The sequence below is a fragment of the Acomys minous genome (genome assembly GCF_964271855.1).
Source record: "Acomys minous genome assembly, chromosome: 11".
Lineage (NCBI taxonomy): Eukaryota > Metazoa > Chordata > Mammalia > Rodentia > Muridae > Acomys > Acomys minous.
In genome coordinates this window covers 75358333-75379253 of record NC_140492.1, presented here as the reverse complement: position 1 = coordinate 75379253, position 20921 = coordinate 75358333, and the positions used below count along the sequence as shown (strand labels likewise).

The window sequence follows — 20921 nt, the reverse complement described above, 5'->3', positions numbered from 1 at the left end:
GTAAGTCACTTATTTTATTTCATATTTTGAGATGAAGAAATAACAAATCTATAGTATTACTTTGCTAATCACAAAGTTAGGGCAACAAACTTGTAATACTACTTTATTAATGATAATCTGCTATATATTTTCTATGAAACTTTTTGTACTGGATACAAATGCAGGTACAATTCAGCAGTGCTGTGATGCCATTGACCACCTAAGACGCATCATTGAAAAGAAGCACGTTTCTTTAAACAAAGCAAAGAAACGACGTTTGCCACGGTAGGAGATACTGTTTCTTCTCTTTAACCCAGCACAGAGCTGATTTCCAGCTGATGAAGGTTGTCAGAGGAATGTGACCAATATAAAGAAGTATCTTATAAAGAAGAACTGTGTAAAAGTGTGGTATGAAGTCAGTTTTCTACTTTTAAGTTTGAAAATACTTGGTTTCAAGAAGACAATATTTGATTATGGTTTGTATAGGTGTCCAAGTCGACAGTAAGCTTTGAAACTAAGACAGGCATTGTAGTTTACTTATACTAAGTTTGAAAACAGGTTTCGTAAGTAATTATTTAACTAGACTATTCATGAACTGTTTCAAAATAAGTTTTGTAGTTTAACAGTGAGTAGAGCAAACAGTGTTCATTCAGATAGTCAGGGTCAAGTTACCAACCCCTACAGAGGCCAGAGATCTAGTCAGTGACTATTTAAACAGCCTGACCATTGGCACCTTGTTAACAGGGTTTCCAGGAAGTCTTTAGGGAATATCATATTCAATAAGATACAGTCACCTGAAGGATAAAATGCATACTTAGGTTTATGACACACTTTGACAATCTAGCTCATGTAAGAGTCAGATGGGAACTCAGTCTGCCTGGTTTCAAAATACATCTGTTCAGCACGGCTCAGGACCTTATGTGGCACAAGAGTTGAATCTCTGAGTAGCGATTAATTAATTTAATTTTTGTTTGTTTGGTTTTGTTTTTTTTTTTTTTTTCCTTCTTTTGTCTTTTTTGAAATAGGGTTTCTCTGTATAGGCCTGGATGTCCTGGAATTTTTTCTGTAGATCAGACTGGCCTCAAACTCACAAAGATCCACCTGCTATTGCCTCCAAGTACAGGATGGAGTTAGAGGCATGCACCTCTATCACCCGGTTTACTTGTTATTTTTATTTTTTTCTTTAAAGATTTATTTATTGTGTATACAGTATGCATCAGATCACATTATAGATGGTTGTGAGCCACCATGTGGTTGCTGGGAATTGAACTCAGGACCTCTAGAAGAGCAGTCAGTGCTCTTAATCACTGAGCCATCTCTCCACGCCCCTACTTGTTATTTTTAATTGTGATGAATTGTATGATATAAAGCTTATCACTTGAAGCATTTTTGGATGTACATTCTGGTAGTGTTATATACAGTCACACTGTTGTGCTACAATCCCAAAGATCTTTCATCCTGTAAAGATGAAACTCTAGCCTATTAGACAACTACACTTGCAAGAGGGCAGGGTGGGGGGAGGGGGGGACATCGATGAGGAGGACCAAGTGTCACAATAGTAGAATTTTGAAGGTCATAGAATTTTCAAATTGAGAAGCAAAGTTGCTCAAAGCCAGGCTGAGTATTGGCTATTGATTACCCAAGGACCCAGTGATACCCCATTGACAAGCAGAGTGGAGGTACAGTGCATTGGCCTTCTCTGCGATACATAGGGCGTCATGGTACCTGTACTGGCAGCCACCACTCTGGACCTATGTATACTGGATGGTTATATTTTCACCATTTTAAAATCGATAGCTTTAGGTATGATTGTTTACACCAGTAATCCTGACTGCTTGGAAGTTAAGGCAGGGGGATCATCAGTTTGAGGTCAACCTGGGCTATTTTTCATGTTTCTCCTACCCTCTTCCTTCTCAAAAAAGCCATCAAGAAAGGTGATAGGCTCATGCCTATAATCCCAGCACTTGGGAGGTAGAGGTGGGATGACCAAGAGTTCACACCCACCTTTGGCTAAATGAGACTGTCAAGAAACAACAAAAATAAACTAATAAAATTGAGTCTGACTTCTAATATCCCTTTAGAAAGTTGATTCTTTGTAAGTAGCATGTATTAAAAGTAATTGGAGGTCTAATTAAAATACTGATTGTTGTGCAGGCAACATCTACAAGACTTCTTAGTCTGGGCTCGGGTAGGACCAGAGAACTTAGTTTATATAGCTAGTTCATAGAGATGACCCTCTGGGAAGCACTGCTTTATATCCTACAACTGTGGGTTTTCTCTTTATTGTTGTTTAAAGGGCACATTGGAGTGGAGATACATAATTCTTTTTGCTAAGCATATTTACAATTTTTTCCATATTAAAAGAAAATAGGGCCTAAGCATTTGCCTAGCAGTACAAAGTCCTGAGTTTTCTCTCTTGCACTACAAAATGTGTGTGTGTGTGCGCGTATTTAATGTTAGCATTATATTGAAGCTGGGTGTGGTAGCAAGCATTTATAATCCCCATACTCGGGAAGCAGGCAGCTCTCTAAGAGTTAACTTATGATAACTTGATTACATTCTAAATTATGCCTTTTAGATATGTCAGTGTGGTAGAACTGCATTTCAGATTTCTAAACTTTTGGTTGGGAATGCATTGAATGTTGGATAGTATGCTGATAACAATATGCTCTCTGTGTGTAGGGGATTTCCACGTTTGCCGTCATTGTGTTTATTGGATCTGGTCAAGTGGCTTTTAGCTCACTGTGGAAGGCCTCAGACAGAATGTCGACACAAGTCTATAGAACTCTTTTATAAATTTGTTCCTCTATTGCCAGGTATACCCTTTCTTTTCTTTTTTTAAATTATTAAAGCAGGGAAGGGATTAGCACCTGATGCACATGTGGAAGTCAAAAGACATCTTTGGGTGAGTTCTGTAGTTCAGACTCATTGGCTGGCTTACGGAGCAGTTGCCTTCATCTGCTGGGTTGTCTTGTTGGTCCAGTGTCTTATTCACATTCCACCAGAATGATTGGTTTTGTCTTTGCCAGTTTGGAGTTGCAGACTAATTAAAGACATGATTAATGTTACAAGTAACATTTCCTTCCTCCTCCCTTCCCAGTCTCCTTTCCTCCTCTTCCTCACCTCATCCCCCCTCCCTCATTTTGCTCTATAACTCAGAATCCTCCTGCCTCATCTTTCAGAGTGTTGGGATGACTAGTGTGCCCCACACTATTATGTTTCTAATAAATTTAAAAGTAAGTATTGTATGGAGAGCTGGCTCAGGTTAAGAGCAATGACTGCTTTTCCAGAGAACTCCAGGTTCAGTCTCCACCACGCACATGGTAACTGACAACCATCTGTAGCTCCAGTTCCAGAGGCTCTGATGCCCATACATACATATAGGGAAATTATCTATATACAAATTAGAATAAAATAAGTCTCTGTAAAAGTAAATATGTCCCATATTCATGTTAGGTTTATATGACAAATGATACGTTATAAATATGTTTTTTAAAGATTTGTGATAGGACAGAAAAAATACCATCTTGATATTATGAAATGATACAGAAGTAAATTTGGGATTCCTCACTATCATTTTGCTTTTGCTTTTTCTGCCTCATTTAAATAGTAAAGAAGAGTTGATTTGCCATAGCAGCTAATAAAACTTGGTAGATATTCCAAATACTGTATGCTGGAGACATATTCCAAGATAGAGTATGTGTTTAATATGTTTTAATATTGTCTCTTAGGCAACAAATCCCCTTCTCTATGGGTGAAAGATCTTACAAAAGTGGAAGGTATTTCTTTTCTCATAAGCACATTTGAAGGAGCAGGTAGCAGCGGCGATCAGCCAGCAGGCATTCTTGCTCAGCCAACCCTCCTCCACCTGCACGGACCGGTCAGCCTGCGAGCAGTGCTGCAGTGGCTGGACTTGCTCCTCGCAGCACTGGAGTGCTACAACACATTCATTGAGGAGAAGACTGTGGAAGTGCAAGAGGTCCTGGGTAGGTGAAGTGTACTCTAAGATCGCATCTGCTGATTCTGCAGTGTATTCCAGATAGGCTGCATACTGATGTCAAAATAACACTAATAAACACTCGGAGACAGAGGCTGTGAGTGCTAGGCTAGACTTATCTACAGAAACAGTACCAGCAGAGCCACTGCTAGATGGTGAGACCTGTGTAGAAAACAAAGTAAAGTAGTACTAACAGAACTGCTAACATACACTAGCTCCTTAGTGCTGTGGGAGAGAATTTAGTATGGATTTTGTACCACTGAACTACATACCAGCCTCTTTTCTTTATGTTCTCTTTTGTGTTAACCAGCTTTCTATTCCTTTGACCAAAAAAAAAAAAAAAAAAAAAAAAAAAGCTGAGGTAATTAGCTTAAGAGAGAAAGTTGATTTTGGGTCACAGGCTGGGAGGATTCAGTCCATGATTGGCTTTGTTGCTTTTGGCCTGTGGTTTGGCAAGTAATAGAGAAAGCTGTTCGCCTCTTTGTAGTCAGGGAGCAAAGTGAGTAAGAAGTGGTGCCATAGTCTCAGTGTCCCCTAAGGAAAACATTTCCAGTCACTTGGCTCTTCCAGCACAACCCTCTAAAGGTTTCTCCTCCTCCTAGTAACACTCTGCATCACTAGTTGATACAGTTGTGTGGAACCACTGTCATAGGATTTGTTTTTGAGTAAAATGTTACGTAGTGCGCTACTCTAAGAAATATTTGTTTGAAAAAGTAATTCTATAACTGATTAATTCTTATATAGCCCCCCCACCCCATTTAGCCGATTCTCAGTGATGAACTCGGCAATGAATTGTTGTAATGAAGGCTGTTTTAATGTTTAAGAGTGTAATCCTTGATTATGCTCTTGCCAGACTTGCTCTTAATCCTACCTGCGCGAGCTCCTTCTCCCCCATCACCTCTATTCTCTGGGAATCCACCTCTCGGTTCAGACCCAGGGCCACCCCAGCATTTTTCAACTGCCCCATGCAGCTTTTCTTCCTAGATGTTCTATTTCTCTGTGTCATGCACCAACCCACAGCAACAATCTGCCAGGGCTGAGGATCCAGAGTCAGCAACAACAACTCACCCAACAAGGAGAAAATGAGATCTTTACCCCAAGAGACACCTCAAACATCATCTAGATCACTATATCCCAGTGCAAAAATATACACATGTACAGACAAGACAGTGTGCCTCTTTCAGAAACCAGCCCTGAAAAATGCAATTTAGCTGAAGCACAAGACAAGGACTTCAAAATAGCAACTGTGACTATGTTTGAGAATCTTAAAGAGGCCTTTCTGTCCACCATTGCAAATTCCCCAATCTGATCCTCAGCTCTGACGATGCCTACCTTTAACCTTTACATCTATTCCCTGTGGATTCCAAGGATCTTCTCTGCACATTGAGCCTTCTTCCTTCAGCCTACCCCTCTGTGACAGCTGCCAATACCTGGAGGCACTCTCTGCCTTGGAACCCACTGGCCATGCTTGCGTGGAAATCAAGTGGGAAGTCTTCACTATCCTTCTCGTCTTCATCTTTAGCCCTGTAGCACACCACTTGCAGGGGCCTGCCCTCTTGTCTTAGGATTTTATTGCTGTGAAGAGCCATCGGGACCAAAGCTACTCTTATAAAGGAGAGCATTTAATTGGGGCTGGCTCACTGTTTCAGAGGTGTAGTCCATTATCATCATGGCAGGAAGCATGGCAGCTGACAGTTTTATATTTTGATCCATAGAGAGCAGGAATAAACATCAAGTTGAACTTCTGAGGCCTCGCTATGGCAACCATTCCTATTCAAACCATCACATCTTCCTCTCTGACTCCAAAGAGACTCTGTTGATCCTCCTTCCTGTAGCCCCTTTCAGCACTCTCCCTCTCAGCCCATTCCCAGTTCTTCCTGTCAGCCTCCAATACCTAGAAACATGTTCTCCTTGGCGTCCCCAGTGTTCATACCAGACAGGGACTCTGAAGCACTCCCTACCAGACGGACTACAATCACCATAGATTTCTAAGATCCAGAGAAGTCAAAAGAAACCAAGAAATGAAAAACCCACCCAACAAAGACAACTCCAGAGATCAACGTCTAGAACCAACAGTTATCTCAAACCTAGATGCCTAGACACCAGCTCAAAATCATGGTCATTAATACTCAAGATGATATGCCTCCACCAGAAGCCAGTAGCCCTACTGCAGTAGGCCTCGAGAATTGTAATACAGCTGAAGCAGAAGACTAGCATTTCAAAATAGTTTTATGAATAAGTTCATTAATGAAGTCTGAAAACACAGACCGCAGATTGAAATGATGAAAGTAGACATGAAGCTAGACATAGAATCTCTCTCTCCCTCCCCCCCCCCTCTCTCTCTCTCACACACACACACACACACACACACACACACCAAAATGAGCTAAAACTGGAAATGGAAAAAAAATTTTTTTTTGAAAAACACTATTGTTTTTGTTGAGGGTATGTTATCACTTATATTTCAAAAAGAAACTGTACATTAATTAAAATAGAGTTAGGGAGAAATAGACACTAATATTTTATTGCTGTTATTCCTAGGTACTGAAGCACAGTCTTCACTTTTGAAATCAGTGGCTTTCTTTTTAGAAAGCATAGCAACATACGATGCTAGAGCAGTGGAACAGCGCTTTGGCCCTGGGGTGGCTGGCCCTCCCAGCCTACAAGAGGAAGAAAAATACAACTACAGCAAATGCACAGTCTTGGTGCGGATTGTGGAATTTACCACAACCCTTCTCAACAGCTCTCCAGAAGTGTGCAAGGTAGGGCCTCACCTGCTCTGTTAACATGAGATTAGAACTTTATAATAGCAAATGGTTTAAGTTTCTCTTAGGTCAGAGATTCTCCACCTTTGGCAAACCTCTGTATCCCATAATACTTATATTGTGATTCAAAATTTATCAAGTTATCATTTAACAAGTAGGAGTGAAAATTTTATGATTGGAGGTCAACACATCATGAAGAACTGTATTAAAGAGTCACATTAGAACGGTTGTGAAACACTGCCTGAGATCATTAGCCATGATGGAGAAACATCCAAATCACACTGAAATGCCATCTTAGCCCAGTTCAGATAGTTACCATCAAGAAACCAAACAGTAACAAATACTGCTGAAGGTGAGAGGAAAAGGAACTCAAGTGCTGCTTTGGGGAGTCAGACCTGAGGGTGTTGTTCAGTGGGAGGTTGCTTGCTTGCTGTGCATAAGCCACCCCTAGTCTCTATTTTCAATAAAAATAGGATCATAAATTAGCCCAAGCACTGTGAAAATCAGTATGGATAGTCCTCAAAAACTAAAAGTGGAATCATTAAATATGACCCAAGCATACCATTCTCGTCATAGACCTAAAGGAGCCAGAAGCAGCGTAGAAATACCTATATAGCCATTTAGTATTTGTTTTTGAGACAAATGAAATTGTAACTATGGCTGACTGGGACTTACTATGTTAACCAGGGTGGCCTGGAATTCACAGATTCACCTGCTGCTGCCTCCCGAGGGCTGTGATTAAAGGTTTGTGTCTGGCTATTCCCACATTTATTGCAGTAGTGTTCACATTAGCAAGCTAGGGAATCAACTTAGGTGCCATTAATGGATGAATGGATATTGAATCTATGTGCTTATATTCCCAGTGGAATCCTGTTCTTCAGCCGTAAAGAATAATGAAACATAATGTACTGGAGAATAAATGAAAGTAGATACCATGTTAAGTGAAGTAAGACAGACCCAGACAAGCACCACATCTTCTGTCATGTGTGGCCTAGGGAGGACATGAAAGTAGAGGGGTGCAGGATGAGGAGAGAGGAGAGAAGGGGGCACAGTCAGTAATGGGGAGTCCGACTTCATCAAAATGTGTTACGTGCATGAATGATACTGTCACAATAAAACCCATTACTCTGTAAAATTAATATTTTAATAATTTTTTGGGAGTGGCTTGGCTCCTCTGAGACTTTCCATTACAGGAAATTATTCTTACTTTAATTGATGAATAAAAGTTCTTTGTATTTATGGTGTATACCATGGTATTTTGATTTTTAATGTCAAACCAATTAGCATCTCTTTTCCCCTATACATTACCCTGTATGTGAGAACACTTTGAGTATAGTCATAGCAATATGTATTGTTTAACTATAGTTACCACAGTGTACATCTGTATTTGAAAATAAATGCTTAAAGTAAAAAATCTGAAATGTTCCAAAACTTGCATGTCAAATATTTTTGGTTTTGGAGAATTTTGGTTTTTAGCATTTCAGAGTAGTGATGCTTATGTGGTAGAGTCTGTCAAGCTATTCTAAAACTTAGAAAATAAGTGAAATCTGAAATCCTTTTGGTTTCAAGCATTTTTATACTCTGCAACCGTTTTGAGAGTCTGCCTAATTCGGTTATTATTGTGAATATGCCTAGCCTGTGGACCTTGTTTAACTGTGATGAAAGAGACCTACCATTTAAGAAGTACTCTTGGGGCTGTAGAGATGGCTCAGTGGTTAGGAGCACTGACTGCTCTTTCAGAGGCCCTGAGTTCAATTCCCAGCACCCACATGGTGGCTCACAACCATCTATTATGTCATCTGGTGCCCTCTTCTGGCGGGCAGATGTATGTGCAGGTAGAGCACTGTATACATAATAACAAATAAATCTCTAAAAACAAAAACAAGTATTCTTACTTCAGTCTGCCTTTTGTATTGTAGCTCCTGGACAAGGACTTGTGTAACACAAACCTTATGAAGGTCTTAGTGCAAATGCTCTGCGAGCCCCTGAGCATAGGCTTCAACACTGGCGACTTGCAGGTTATGAGCCATCTCCCCAGTGTTTGTGTGAACCTGCTGAAAGCACTGAGGAGGTCCCCTTACAGAGACATGCTGGAGACTCAGCTGAAGGAGAAAGTGACAGTACAGAGGTGAGCACTCTGCCATGCTCACACTTGCTGTGACTTGATGTCCTCACACATCCAGTGTTTCTGACATCCATGTGCACAGCTGCAAAGTTCTCAAGAAAAGCACTTGCCAGTATGTGTGTGTATGTGTGCACGTGTGCGAGTGTGTGTGTGTATGAGTGTGTATGTGTGCACATGAGTGAATGTATGTGCATGTACGTGCATGCATGTGAGTGCATGTATATGCACGTGTGTGTGTGAGAGTGTGTTGTGTGCATGTGTGTGTATATGTGTGTGCGTGTGCGCGCGTGAACACGCACACGTGCATAAATGATCTCATGTTTTTTGAAATTCTGAGCTTCACTAACTCATTCTCTGCATGTAGTATGAAAGAACAGAAAATGTGCTTAGCACTATGCTTGCTTTCTGTGGCTGACTTGTCTGTGAGCCTTTTTCTGCTGTTACCTTTGTGTGTTTCCAGGACTGTATTAATAGTTTGAGGGACAGGTAATCAGTGAATTTATAACAACTCACAATTCCTTAGTGTATTCATACCTGGTTTCTGTTTTTCTCACGGCCAGTGTTGAAGAGCTTTGTGCCATTAACTTGTGTAGCTCTGATACTCGCCAGAAAAGGACCAAGTTGTTGTCTGTCTTATCAGCCTGTAAACAGCTTCACAAAGCTGGTTTCTCTCATGTTATATCACCACCTCAGGTAACCATGATTAACTTGTTTCTCTTAGATTTATTATATAATTTAATTATAGTAGTACAAATTGGTATTTAATTTTTTGGGGGCATTTAATTTATATTATTTGTTTAAAATATTTTATGTACAGAATATACTGAAGTAGAAATTACAGAATGCTTTATTATATGATTTAATTATGGTAGTACAAATTGGTATTTAATTTATATTATTTGTTTAAAATATTTTATGTACAGAATATACTGAAGTAGAAATGACACTACTCTTACCGTGTAGGTGTTGTCTAGAATGTGAATAAGAAAGTAAAGAGTAAATGAAAGAGGAATAAAAGACAGTTGAAGTTTTACTAACCTCAAACATTTTAGGAACTAGTTGATGTACTACCTGTATTAGGAAAGGCATACATGCAATCTGTAGCTTAAAAAACACAAAGCTGGCTTAGAGTTGTTCTAGGAAGTGGGATATAGTCATCCTTGTTAGCTAACACAGACTTTTTAACTAAAGGAGAAACGTGTGTTTTTGTGTTAAACACCTTTTCTCACCAGGTACTTGATGTTGGTTTTTCCTTTAGTCTACAGCGTTGGATTGTTCCATTGGCGTGAGACTGCTCTCCTTGGTTTTTAAAGGCATTGCACCTACAGAGGAAAGGCAGTGCCTGCAGTCGTTGGACCCCAGCTGCAGGAGCCTGGCCAATGGACTCCTGGAGTTGGCCTTTGCTTTTGGAGGACTGGTATGGAAACAGCTGCATGCCACACTTCTTACTGAGTGACTTACATAACCTACTTGTGGTGCATCTCCAAAAAGTGTAAAATTTAGTTAGTAAGGTCTTAGGCGGACACGTACTATAATTGACTTACTTTCTAAGACTGGCTTCTTTAGTACTGCTTTTTTAAAAACAATTTTGAAATTGATGTTTTTGTCCAGCTTTGTTTCCAAAAGGACTTTAGGCAAAGAACATTTTGTCACTAACCCTAACCTGGGCTGGCATGCTTCTCCGCTGCCTATGCCAGTTCTCGATGGTTGCAGGGACTCTGCACAGTATTCCTGAGGCACCCGAGGCAGCACAACCACCAACCTCCTCACCACTCTCTGGGCTGAGCAGAGCTGGCCGCAGATAAGCGACCTGCTGTAGCTGAGATCTGCAGCCCAGTGTGTGCCCATTCTATTCCCCTCTCCCGGATCACTTCTCCCATCGCAGGCACCTCTTCTTGGTCTCCTTGATGTTCTCAGCTAAACGTCAGTTGTCCCTAACAATCTGTTCATGGTAGACTGTTCTCCGAGCAACAACAAAGTTGCTCTGGAAATTTGGAAGCAATATCACTTTAGGAGGTTTCTCTCACAAAGTGATACCTAGAGAATAGACATTAAATTAATGTATAATTTAAACTTGATTTCTGACCTCACATATCAGACACACTTTAGAATGCTCCTTTTAGGCTTACACGTGGACGCCCGACATCAGGGTCTTTCCCGGGGCAGATTCTCTGCTATGGTCTTCTCTCTTCCTTAGTGTGAGCACCTCGTGAGTTTGCTCCTGAATCCAGCACTGTTGTCTACACAACATTTGGGCAGTTCACAGAGGAACATCAGCTTCTCCCATGGGGAGTATTTCTATAGCTTGTTCTCAGAAGTAATCAACGGTGAGCTATTGAAAAACCTTGATGTTGCTGTACCAGAGCTCATGAAGTCATCAGTAGATAATCCCCGAATGGTAAGCACCTTTTCCTTTAAGCATTTGCTTGTCTAGTGCTTAGAAGGGTTTTTATGTTTCTGATGGTTTTTCTTAAGCCAGGTTTCTTTCTGGAAGGTTGAAAGGTCTTGCTAATATATGAAAATAAAATTCACGGGAACAAAACACAATCCTTATCAAGGTAGTAGATGTTAGTAAATATTAAGACATTGGTTTTCCCCCCATTCCCTTAAATCTCTCAGCTTAACACTATAGGATACAGCTTTGTATAATACTGACTTGCCAGAATGTCCTGTCTGGAGCTTCCATACCTGCCATGTGCCTAGTAGTAGTTATTCCAGCGTCACCTGTAGGCTGGTTCTCTGCGCTGCCCACCTGTCTTCAGAGCACCCGTGCCTTTAGTGTCATGCTGTTTTCCTGCATGTTCTTGCCAAAACCCTCTTTGCCTCATCATAGTAACCATTTAGAGGGTGATATTTAATATATTTGCTTTTTGTTTACATAACTTAGGAGATTATGTGGGTTGGTTTGTTTTTGGTTTTCATTTTATGACAGGGTCTTACTGTATAGACCTAGAGATCACATTGTAGACCAGGCTGGCTTCAAACTTAACAGAGACCCTCCTGTCTCTGGCTCCATCTTTGCCTCCCAAGTGCTGGAATTAAAGGTGTGTGCTACCAAACATTGAATTCTTGGTTGAAAAAAATAATAACTAAAACCTTAGTGTTCATGTACTTACTGTATTTTAGAATGGAACTATATGCTTACGTACCACCACAGTTCTACTTCATGATCGTATGGGCAGCAACCTCCTCTAGTCTAGCCGTCAAGCATTGAATATGTTGGCCAATGGAAACGTAGACTTGGACAAGATAGGTCGGTTTTTTACATGCCAGACTAAGCTTACATTACTCTTTGCTGTTGCTGGTGTTAGGGGGAGGGTACACTCTCCTGGTTTCTTACACAATTTTTTCAATGCTGGATTATCTTTCTTTTCATCTGTGGCCAGAAATGGGGAAATTCTATGCTTTATTCTCTAATGTAGCTAAAGAGAAGTAAGTTAATTCTAAGTTTAAAACGTACTCAAAAGTCCAACACTATATAGATTACTGGACAAAGAAAAATTAGCTCCATGATCAGACCTTTCCCATTCTACTGTGTGTGTGTGTGTGTGTGTGTGTGTGTGTGTGTCTGTCTGTCTGTCTGTCTGTCTGTGTCTGTCTGTGTGTGGTTTTTTGAGACAAAATTTCTCTATGTAGACCTGGCTGTCCTGGACTCACTTTGTAGACCAGGCTGTCCTCAAACTCACAGAGATCCAGCCTCCCAAGTCCTGGGATTAAAGGCATACACCACCACGCCCAGCTTCTACTCTCTTTTTCAAAAATTTGATTTACTTTATTTCCTGATTGCAGCTTTCCCATGCTCCTCTGCTCCCAGTCCCTCCCTCTCACCTCAACTCCTCACCCTTCCCCCCATTCATCCCTCTTCCCCTTCTTCTCAGAAAAGAGGAGGCCTCCTGTGGATATCAACCTGCCTTAGCAAAGCAAGTTGCAGAAAGACTAGGTACATCTTCCTTTGGGGCTAGACAAGGCAGCCCAGTTAGGGAGGCAGGCAGTGCAGTCAGGGACAACTCCTGGCCTACGCTTTAGTAGTCCCACATGAAGACCCAGTTGCACAGTTGTCACGTATGTGCAGAGGGCCTATGTCTATGGTGGGCAGTGCAGTCTCTTTGAATCTCTGTGGGCCCAGATTAGCCAATTCTTAGGTTTTTCTAGTGGTTTCCTTAACCTCTCTGGTTCCTTCAGTCCTTCTTTCCCTCTTCCACTCCACTTAATGTGTGGCTGTGGTTCTCTGCATCAGTTTCCATCAGTGCTGGGTGAAGCCTTTCAGATGACAGCTATGCTAAGGCACCTGTCTGGAAGTATAGCAGAATTTCATTCATAGTGTCAGGGTAAAAACCTTCTCATGACCTGGGTCTCAAGCTGAGCCATTCATTGGTTGGCACTTTCCTCAAATTCTGTTCCATCTTTTACCACTGCACATCTTGTAGGCAAGACAGATTGTAGGTCTAGGTTTTATGGTTGGGCTGGTGTCTGAATCCCCACTTTGGAAGCCATACCTGGTTACAGGAGATGGCTGTTCCAGATCCGTAGCCCCCATTGCTAGGGGTCTAAACTAGGGTCACCCTCACAGATTACTACAAGTTTTCATTGTCCTAGGTTTCTAGCTCTTTCCAGAGACAACCTCAACCAATTCCAGTTCTCTTTCCCAGTACTTTCTCCATTTTCCCCAGTACTTAAGCCTTCCTGTCTCCCTCCCTCCGTCTTCTCCCTCTCTCCACCTCTGTGTCTAATCTATCTCCCCTCTTCAGTAGATTGAAGCATCCACCTTGGTGCCCTCCTGATACTTAGGTTCTTTGTAGCAAGGATCTCCTGTACTTTGTGACTTAATACTCACTTAAGTGAGAACATTTCCATGTTTGTCTTTCTGGGTCTGGCTTAACTCGCTCAGGATCATATTTTCTAGTTCAATCCATTTGCCAGCAAATTTTGGTTTTTCTTGATAGAGTTTCTTGGTGTAGTTTTGGAGACAAGGCTGGCCTTAAACTCAAAGAGATACATCTGCCTCTGCCTCCCAGAGTGCTGGGATTACAGGCATGTGCCACTGTGCACAGTCGATGTCATTGTTTTTAATGACTGAGTAACACATCATTGTGTAATAGTACCATGTTTTCTTTATCTGTCCTTTGGTGGAGGGACATCTAGGTTGTTTCCAGTTTCTGGCTATTACGAATAAATCTGCCTTGAACATAGTTGAGGAAGTGTCCTTGTGATATGATGAAGCATCTTCAGGGTATATGCTCAGGAGTGGGATAGCTAGGTCTTGAGGTAGAAGTATTCCCAATTTTCTGAGAAACTGTTAGATTCATTTCCAAAGTACAAGTTTGTACTCCTTGCAACAATGAAGGAGCACTCCCCCTTCTCAGCATCCTTCCCAGCATGGGCTGCCACTTGAGTTTTGATTTGCATTTGCCTGGTGACTAAGGATGTTGAACATTTCTTTAAGGGCTTCTCAGCCATTCAGGATTCCTCTGTCAAGAATTCTCTTTGTAGATCTGTACCCCATTTTTAATTGGGTTTTTAGTTTTGTTCATGTGTAGTTTCTTTGGTTCTTTACATATTTTGGATATTAGCCCTTTGTTCGATGTAGGGTTGGTGAAACTCTTGCCCCAGGCTGCAGGCTGTTGTTTTGTTCTGTTGACGGTGTCCTTTGCCTTGCAGCTTTTCCGTTTCATGAGCTCCGATTTATTAATTGTCGATGCTAGAGCCTGGGCTGTTGGTGTTCTGTTCGGGAAGTTGTCTCCTCTGCCAGTGCGTTCAAGGCTCTTCCCTATTTTTTTCCTTCTAACAGATTGAGTGTATCCAGTTTTATGATCAGGTCTTTAATCCACTTAGACTTGAATTTTCTGCAGGGTGGTAGATATGGCTGTATTTGCATTTTTCTCCGTGTAGACATCCAGTTAGGCCAGCACCATTTATTAAAGATGCTTTCTTTTTTCCAATCTATAGTTTTAGATTCTTTGTCAAAAATCAAGTATCTATAGGTGTGTTCTTCGATTTAATGATCAACCTGTCTGTTTTTATTGTACCATGCAGGTTTTTATTACTATTTTTCTAGAGTACTACTTGAAATTAGGGATGATGATTTCCTGATAACTCCAGTTGTTCTTTGATTGTACATGATTGCTGTAGCTATCCTATGAAGGTGAATGTTGTTCTTTCAAGGTCCGCAAAGAATTGTGTTGGAATTTAATTGAAAGTGAGTTGAATCTGTAGATTGCTTTTGGTAAGATGTCCATTTTTACTATGTTAATCCTACTGATCCATGAGCGTGGGAGATCTTTCCATCTTGATATCTTCTTCAATTTTACAGACAAAAGAGTTTTTGCCATATAGGTCTTTCACTTGCTTAGAGTTAATACCAAGATATTTCATATTATTTGTGGCTATTGTGAAGGGTGATGTTTTCCTAATTTCTGTCTCAGCCTGTTTATTATTTGTGTATAGGAGGGTTACTGTTTTTAAAAAAAATCAATTTTGTATCCAGCCACTTTGCTGAAGGTGTTTAGCAGTTGTAGGAGTTACCTGGTAGAATTTTTGGTGTCACTTTATGTATACTATCATATCATCTGCGAATAGCAATACTTTGACTTCTTCCTTTCCAATCTCCTTTAGTTGTCTTACTTATTGATTTAATTAGAACTTCAAGTACTATATTGAATAGATGCAGAGAGAGTGTATAGTTTCATCTTGTCTCTGATTTTAATAACTTTCTCTATGTAATTTCATGTTGGCTATTGACTTGCAGTATATTGCCCTTATTGTGCTTTGGTATGTGCTTTTATCCTTGATCTAAGACTTTTATCATGAAGGCGTGTTGGATTCAGTCAAAGGCTTTTTCAGCATCTAATGAGATGATCATGTGTTTTTGCATTGTTGTTTTGTTTTTTGTCTTTCCTTCCATTTGTTCATATGGTCAATTACATTGATAGAATTTTGTGTGTTGAATCATCCCTGCATGTCTGGGTTCAAGCCTACTTGTCATGGTGGATGATTTTTGTTGTTGTTGTTGTTCTTCTTCTTGGATTTGGTTTGGGAGTATTTTATTGAGTGTGGGTTCTATCAGCAGGGAGGCTGGGCTGAGTTTTCTTTAGCCTTAGGGAGGCCAGAGGACAAAGGCTTTGTCCTGAGACTCATCAAGCAGAAGGCCTCCTCTGTAGGGAAGGAACTTCCTGGTCTGATGTCCCAGCTTGAGGGAGCGCAGGGTCACTGGCAGTTAGATAAAATAAAGCATGGGGAGTCTCTGTCTCTTCCAGCAGGAGATACCACTTAAAAGAGAAAGCCAGATAGCCCACACTTAGTCAAAGTGAAAACAACCAAGAGCTGTAAAGCTAGGTCTTAATTCACTAAACTAATGTTCTAACCAAACTCAAAGATGAAAGAGAGCCAAAGACAGGGAGCAGGGCTGGGAAAGAGAGAAGGCAGAGTGTGCCCTCCACCTGGAGACCCCTGGGTTTTAAGCCAAAGGTATGTAAATTGCAGGACCCAAGACATCTCCCAGGTTTGCCTCTGGATTGTTCCAGGGCAGCTTTGATATGGCCTAAAGCCTTTGATTTGCTTTGAAATGTGTCTCTGAAAAGAACTAGCCTTTTGACATCCTTTGGTCCAAGGTCTTGTGAACTGCCACCAGCAGGGTGTGTGTGGGTTGGAGGGGGAGACATGACACATCCTCATGTGTTTAAGCTCAGGGTCTGGCTTGCTGGGACAGGGTGTCTCACATCAACCTACAGGTGAAGGCCCACAATTGAGTATTTTTGCATCAATGTTCATAAGGGAGATTGGTCTGAAATTCGCTTTCTTGGTTTGGTCTTTGTGTCATTTAGGCCAGTGTGACTGTGGCCTCATAGAATGAGTTTGTCTGTGTTTCTGTTTTGTGGAGTAGTTTGAGGAGTATTAGCTCTTCTTTGAAAGTCTGGTTGAATTCTACACTAAAGCCAACTGGCCCTGGGCTTTTTTTGATTGGGAGACTTTTAATGACTATTCCTATGTAGGTCTACTTAGATGGTTCACCTGATCTTGATTTCACTTTGGTAAGTGCTATCTATCAAGACAGTTTTCTGTTTCGTTTAGATTTTTCAATTTTGTGGCGTACAGGTTTTTGAACTAAGACCTTAAGATTCTTTGGTTTTCCTCAGTATTTATTGTCATCTCTCCCTTTTCATTTCTGATTTTGTTAATTTGGAAAGTCTCTCTCTGCCTTTTAGTTAGTTTGGCCTAGGGTTTGTCTATTTTGTTGATTTTTTTTTTTTTTCTTAAAGAGCCAACTCTTTGTTTCATTGATTTTTTTTGTATGATTCTCTTTATTTCTATTTTATTGATTTCTTTTTTACTTTTATTGATTTATTCATATTACATCTCAATGGTTATCCCATCCCTTGTATCCTCCCATTCATTCCTCCCTCCCATTTTCCCCTTACTCCCCTATTTTATTGATTTCAGCCTTGAGTTTTATTATTTCCTGCTGTTTGCTCCTCTTAGTCATGTTTCTTTTTTTTGTTTGTTTGTTTTAGATCTTTTAGATGTGCTGTTAAGTCACTAGCATGAGACCTCATTAATTTCTTTATAATGGCACTTAGTGCTACAAAATTTTGTCTTAGCGTTTCTTTTATTGTAGCCCATAAAATTGGGTATGTTGTGCATCATTTTCACTGAATTCTAGAAAGGTATTCATTTCTTTCTTTATTTCTTTGTTGACCCAGTGGTCCTTGAGTAGAGAGCTTTCAGTTTCTATAAGTTTGTAGGCTTGCTGTTGTTTCTGTTGTTGTTGAGGTCCGTGGTGGTCTAATAAGATACAAGGTTAAAAAAATTTTTTTTCACTTTTGTTGTTTTGTTTCAGTTTTCTTTGATCTGTTGAGGCTTGCTTTCTGATAGAGTATATAGTCAATTTCGGAGAAAGTTCCAGGAGAAGTTAAATTCATTTGTATGTGGGTAAAATGTTCTATAAATATTTGTTAAGTCCATTTGATTCATAACCTGTTAGTTTCACTGCTTCTCTGTTTAGTTTCTGTCTGGATGTCATGTCTGTTGGTGTGTGTGGGGTACTGAGGTCTCTCATTATCCATGTGTGAGGGTCAAAGTTTGATTTAAACTTTAGTAATGTTTCTTTTACAAACATGGGTACCCTTGCATTTGGGGCATAGATATTCAAAATTGAGACGTCACCTTGGTGGATTTTTCCTTTGATTAGTATGAAGTGTCATCCATATCTTTTGATTTATTTTGGCTGGAAGTCGCTATTATTACATATTGGAATGACTTCCCCTGCTTGCCTCTTGCGTTTTTCACTTAGAAAATATTTTTTCATTCCTTTATTCTGTGGTAATGTTTATCTTTGTGATGTTGAGTTGTGTTTCTTGTATGCAGCAGAATGATGGATCCTGTTTTTTAATCCATTCTAATAGTCTGTGTCTTTTTATTGGGGAATTGAGTCCATTGATGTTGAGAGGTATTAAAGGCCAGTGGTTGTTAATTCTTCTTATGTTGATACTGGTGGTGGGGTGGTGGGGTGTGTGTGTGTGTGTGCGCGCGCGTGCGCGCATGTGTGCGTGCGTGTGCATGCGCACGCATGTGTGCATGTACACTTCTATCTTTTGGTTTTGCTGTTGTTAAAGTATTTATTTCCTGTGGTTTTGGGGGTTAACTTCCTTGGGCTAGAGCTTTCCTTCTAGTATCTTCTATAGAGCTGGATTTGTGGATAAATATTGTTTAAATTTGGTTTTATCTTTCAATATCTTGTTTTCTCCAACTATAGTGATTGAAAGTTTTGCAAGCCATAGTAGTCTGGGCTGGCATCTGTGGTCTCTTCGAGACTGCAAGACATCTGTCTAGCCCTTCTGGCTTTAAAATCTCTGTTGAGAAGTTGGATATAATTCTGATAGGTCTGCCTTTCCCTTGTCCCTTTGTCCCTTGAGGCTTTTAATATCTTTGCTCTGTACATTTAATGTTTTGATTATTATGTGCAGGAGGAATTTCTTCTTTTGGTACAATCTATTTAGTGTTCTGTAAGCTTGTTCATTTATAGGCATCTCTTTCTTTAGGTCAGGAAAATTTTCTTCTTTGATTTTTGTCTAAAATATTTTCTGGACCTTTGAGTTGGGAATCTTCTTCTGCTCCTATTATTCTTAGGTTTGGTCTTTTCATAGTGTCCCATTTCCTAGATGTTTTGTGTCAGTAACTTTATAGGTTCAGCATTTTTTTTTTTGAGCAATGTGTCAGTTTCTTCTATCATCTCTTCCTCACATAAGAGTCTCTCTTCCATGTCTTGTGTTCTGTTGGTGATGCTTGCTTCTGTAGTTTCTGTGCTCCTCCCTAGGTTTTCTATCTCCATCTCCTTAGTTTGTGTTTTCTTTATTGCTTCTCTTACCATTTTCTGGTCTTGAAATGTTTTGTTAATTCCCTATACCTCTTTGATTGCATTTTCCTGTGTTTCTGTATTAACTTCCTCTGTAAAGGCCTCTAGCACCTTTATATCATTGGATCTAGGGTCATTTTATTGTGCTTCAGCTGCGTTAGGGTGCCCATGGCTTGCTGTAGTAGTAGGATCTCTGGTGGTGCCCTCTTGTTGACTGTATTCTTTTTGTTTTGTTTTGTTTTTTGTTTTTTGTTTTTGTTTTGCGAGACAGGGTTTCTCTGTGTAGCCTTGGCTGTCCTGGACTCTCTTTGTAGACCAGGCTGGCCTTGAACTCACAGTGATCTGCCTGCCTCTGCCTCCCAAGTGCTGGGATTAAAGGTGTGCGCCATCACCCCCGGCTTGTTGACTGTATTCTTATACTGGTGTTTAGCCACCTGGCTTTTGCAGTTACTAGAGATTTAGATGCTAACTTCTGGTTTATCTTTTTGGGTGGGTGTTTTTTGGGGGGATGTTTTCCTCCTTGGTTTCTGTTTGCTGTCTGTCTTCTGGCCCTGAGTGGCCTGGGGTTCTGGTAACTAGTGAGTCTTCGGGTCCAACATGGTATCTTCCTTGGTGTGTTTGTGGCCTGAGTGCCCTCTGGTGCTAAGCTTGCCTCTGGAGTTCCTAGTATCCATGTGGCCTGATATCCCTGCCAGAGTGGCCTCTGGGAAAACAAGTAGAGTTGTCAATCGGAAAATGGAGCACTGGGCAGCAGGGTTCAGATTAGCACTTTTGAGTGTGTCTTAAGGGGATTTAGCAGGCAAGTGCTTGTGGGGAGGAAGGTGGTCTTACCTGGTTGTCCCTGGTGTGGACAGGCCGTCTTCCTTCCCCACAACTCTCTGAAATGACAGACTGAGATAAGAAAAAACCAAATCAGTCTTATTGGGTGCAGAGAAAGAACAACCAGAATGAGAAACCTGCAAAGCAGGGCGTGTGAGCCAAGTCAAAGCTTTAGCCTGTCCAAAACAGAAGAAGATGGGAGGCAGAGAAGGAGGGAAGGAGAGAGAGAACGATGAGATAAGAATTGCTGTGAGCAAGATTGGAGAATATGAAAGAATCCTCAGGAATTAAGCGTGGGATTATGACATTAACAGAATGGATTAGAGCTCAGGAAACCTTGCAGAAGAGGTGGAGGGAGGAGCCAGAGGGGTCAAGGACACCAGGAGAACACGCCCACAGCATCCCCTAAGCAGGGCCCATAGGGGTTCACAGACTGAAGCAACAGTCAGGGAGCCTGTGGGGTCTGACCAAGGTCCTCTGCATATGGGTTCTGGTTGTCTTGTGGGACTCCTAACTCAGCATGGGGATGCCTCTGACTCTTTTGCCTGCTTTTAGGACCCTTTTCCTTCTCCTGGGTTGCCTTTCTAGCCTGGAAATAAGGCTTTGTGACTTGTCTTATTGTGACTTGCTATGCCTTGTTTGGTTGATATCCCTGGGAGGCCAGCTCTTTTCTGAAGGAAAACTGAGGAGAAATGGATCTGGAAGAGAGTAGACGTGGGAGAAACGACCTGGAAGTAGAGGGAGGAAAGTGGAGTCGGCATGTATGAGAGAAGAATTAAAAAAAAAAAAAAAAAAAAAAAAGAATAGATGGAGAAAATGAGGAGCTCACAGAGAATAGCATGAGAATAGAAAACAAAAGTGATAGGTGCAATGATGCGCACCTTTAAT

The 20921-nt window shown here is 40.8% G+C and overlaps 1 protein-coding gene across 2 annotated transcripts in view; it reads left to right on the top strand.

Moving 5' to 3' along the window:
- The window catches only part of PRKDC (protein kinase, DNA-activated, catalytic subunit), a 180032-nt gene that overhangs the window by 53110 nt on the left and 106001 nt on the right, over window positions 1–20921 (top strand). For both annotated transcript variants that reach the window (XM_084802475.1, XM_084802476.1), the window contains 8 exons: window positions 165–264; window positions 2662–2795; window positions 3711–3965; window positions 6518–6738; window positions 8661–8869; window positions 9427–9559; window positions 10125–10283; window positions 11064–11264. In XM_084802475.1, the coding sequence (XP_084658601.1) occupies window positions 165–264; window positions 2662–2795; window positions 3711–3965; window positions 6518–6738; window positions 8661–8869; window positions 9427–9559; window positions 10125–10283; window positions 11064–11264 (1412 nt within the window). The remainder of the gene's footprint in view (window positions 1–164; window positions 265–2661; window positions 2796–3710; window positions 3966–6517; window positions 6739–8660; window positions 8870–9426; window positions 9560–10124; window positions 10284–11063; window positions 11265–20921) is intronic.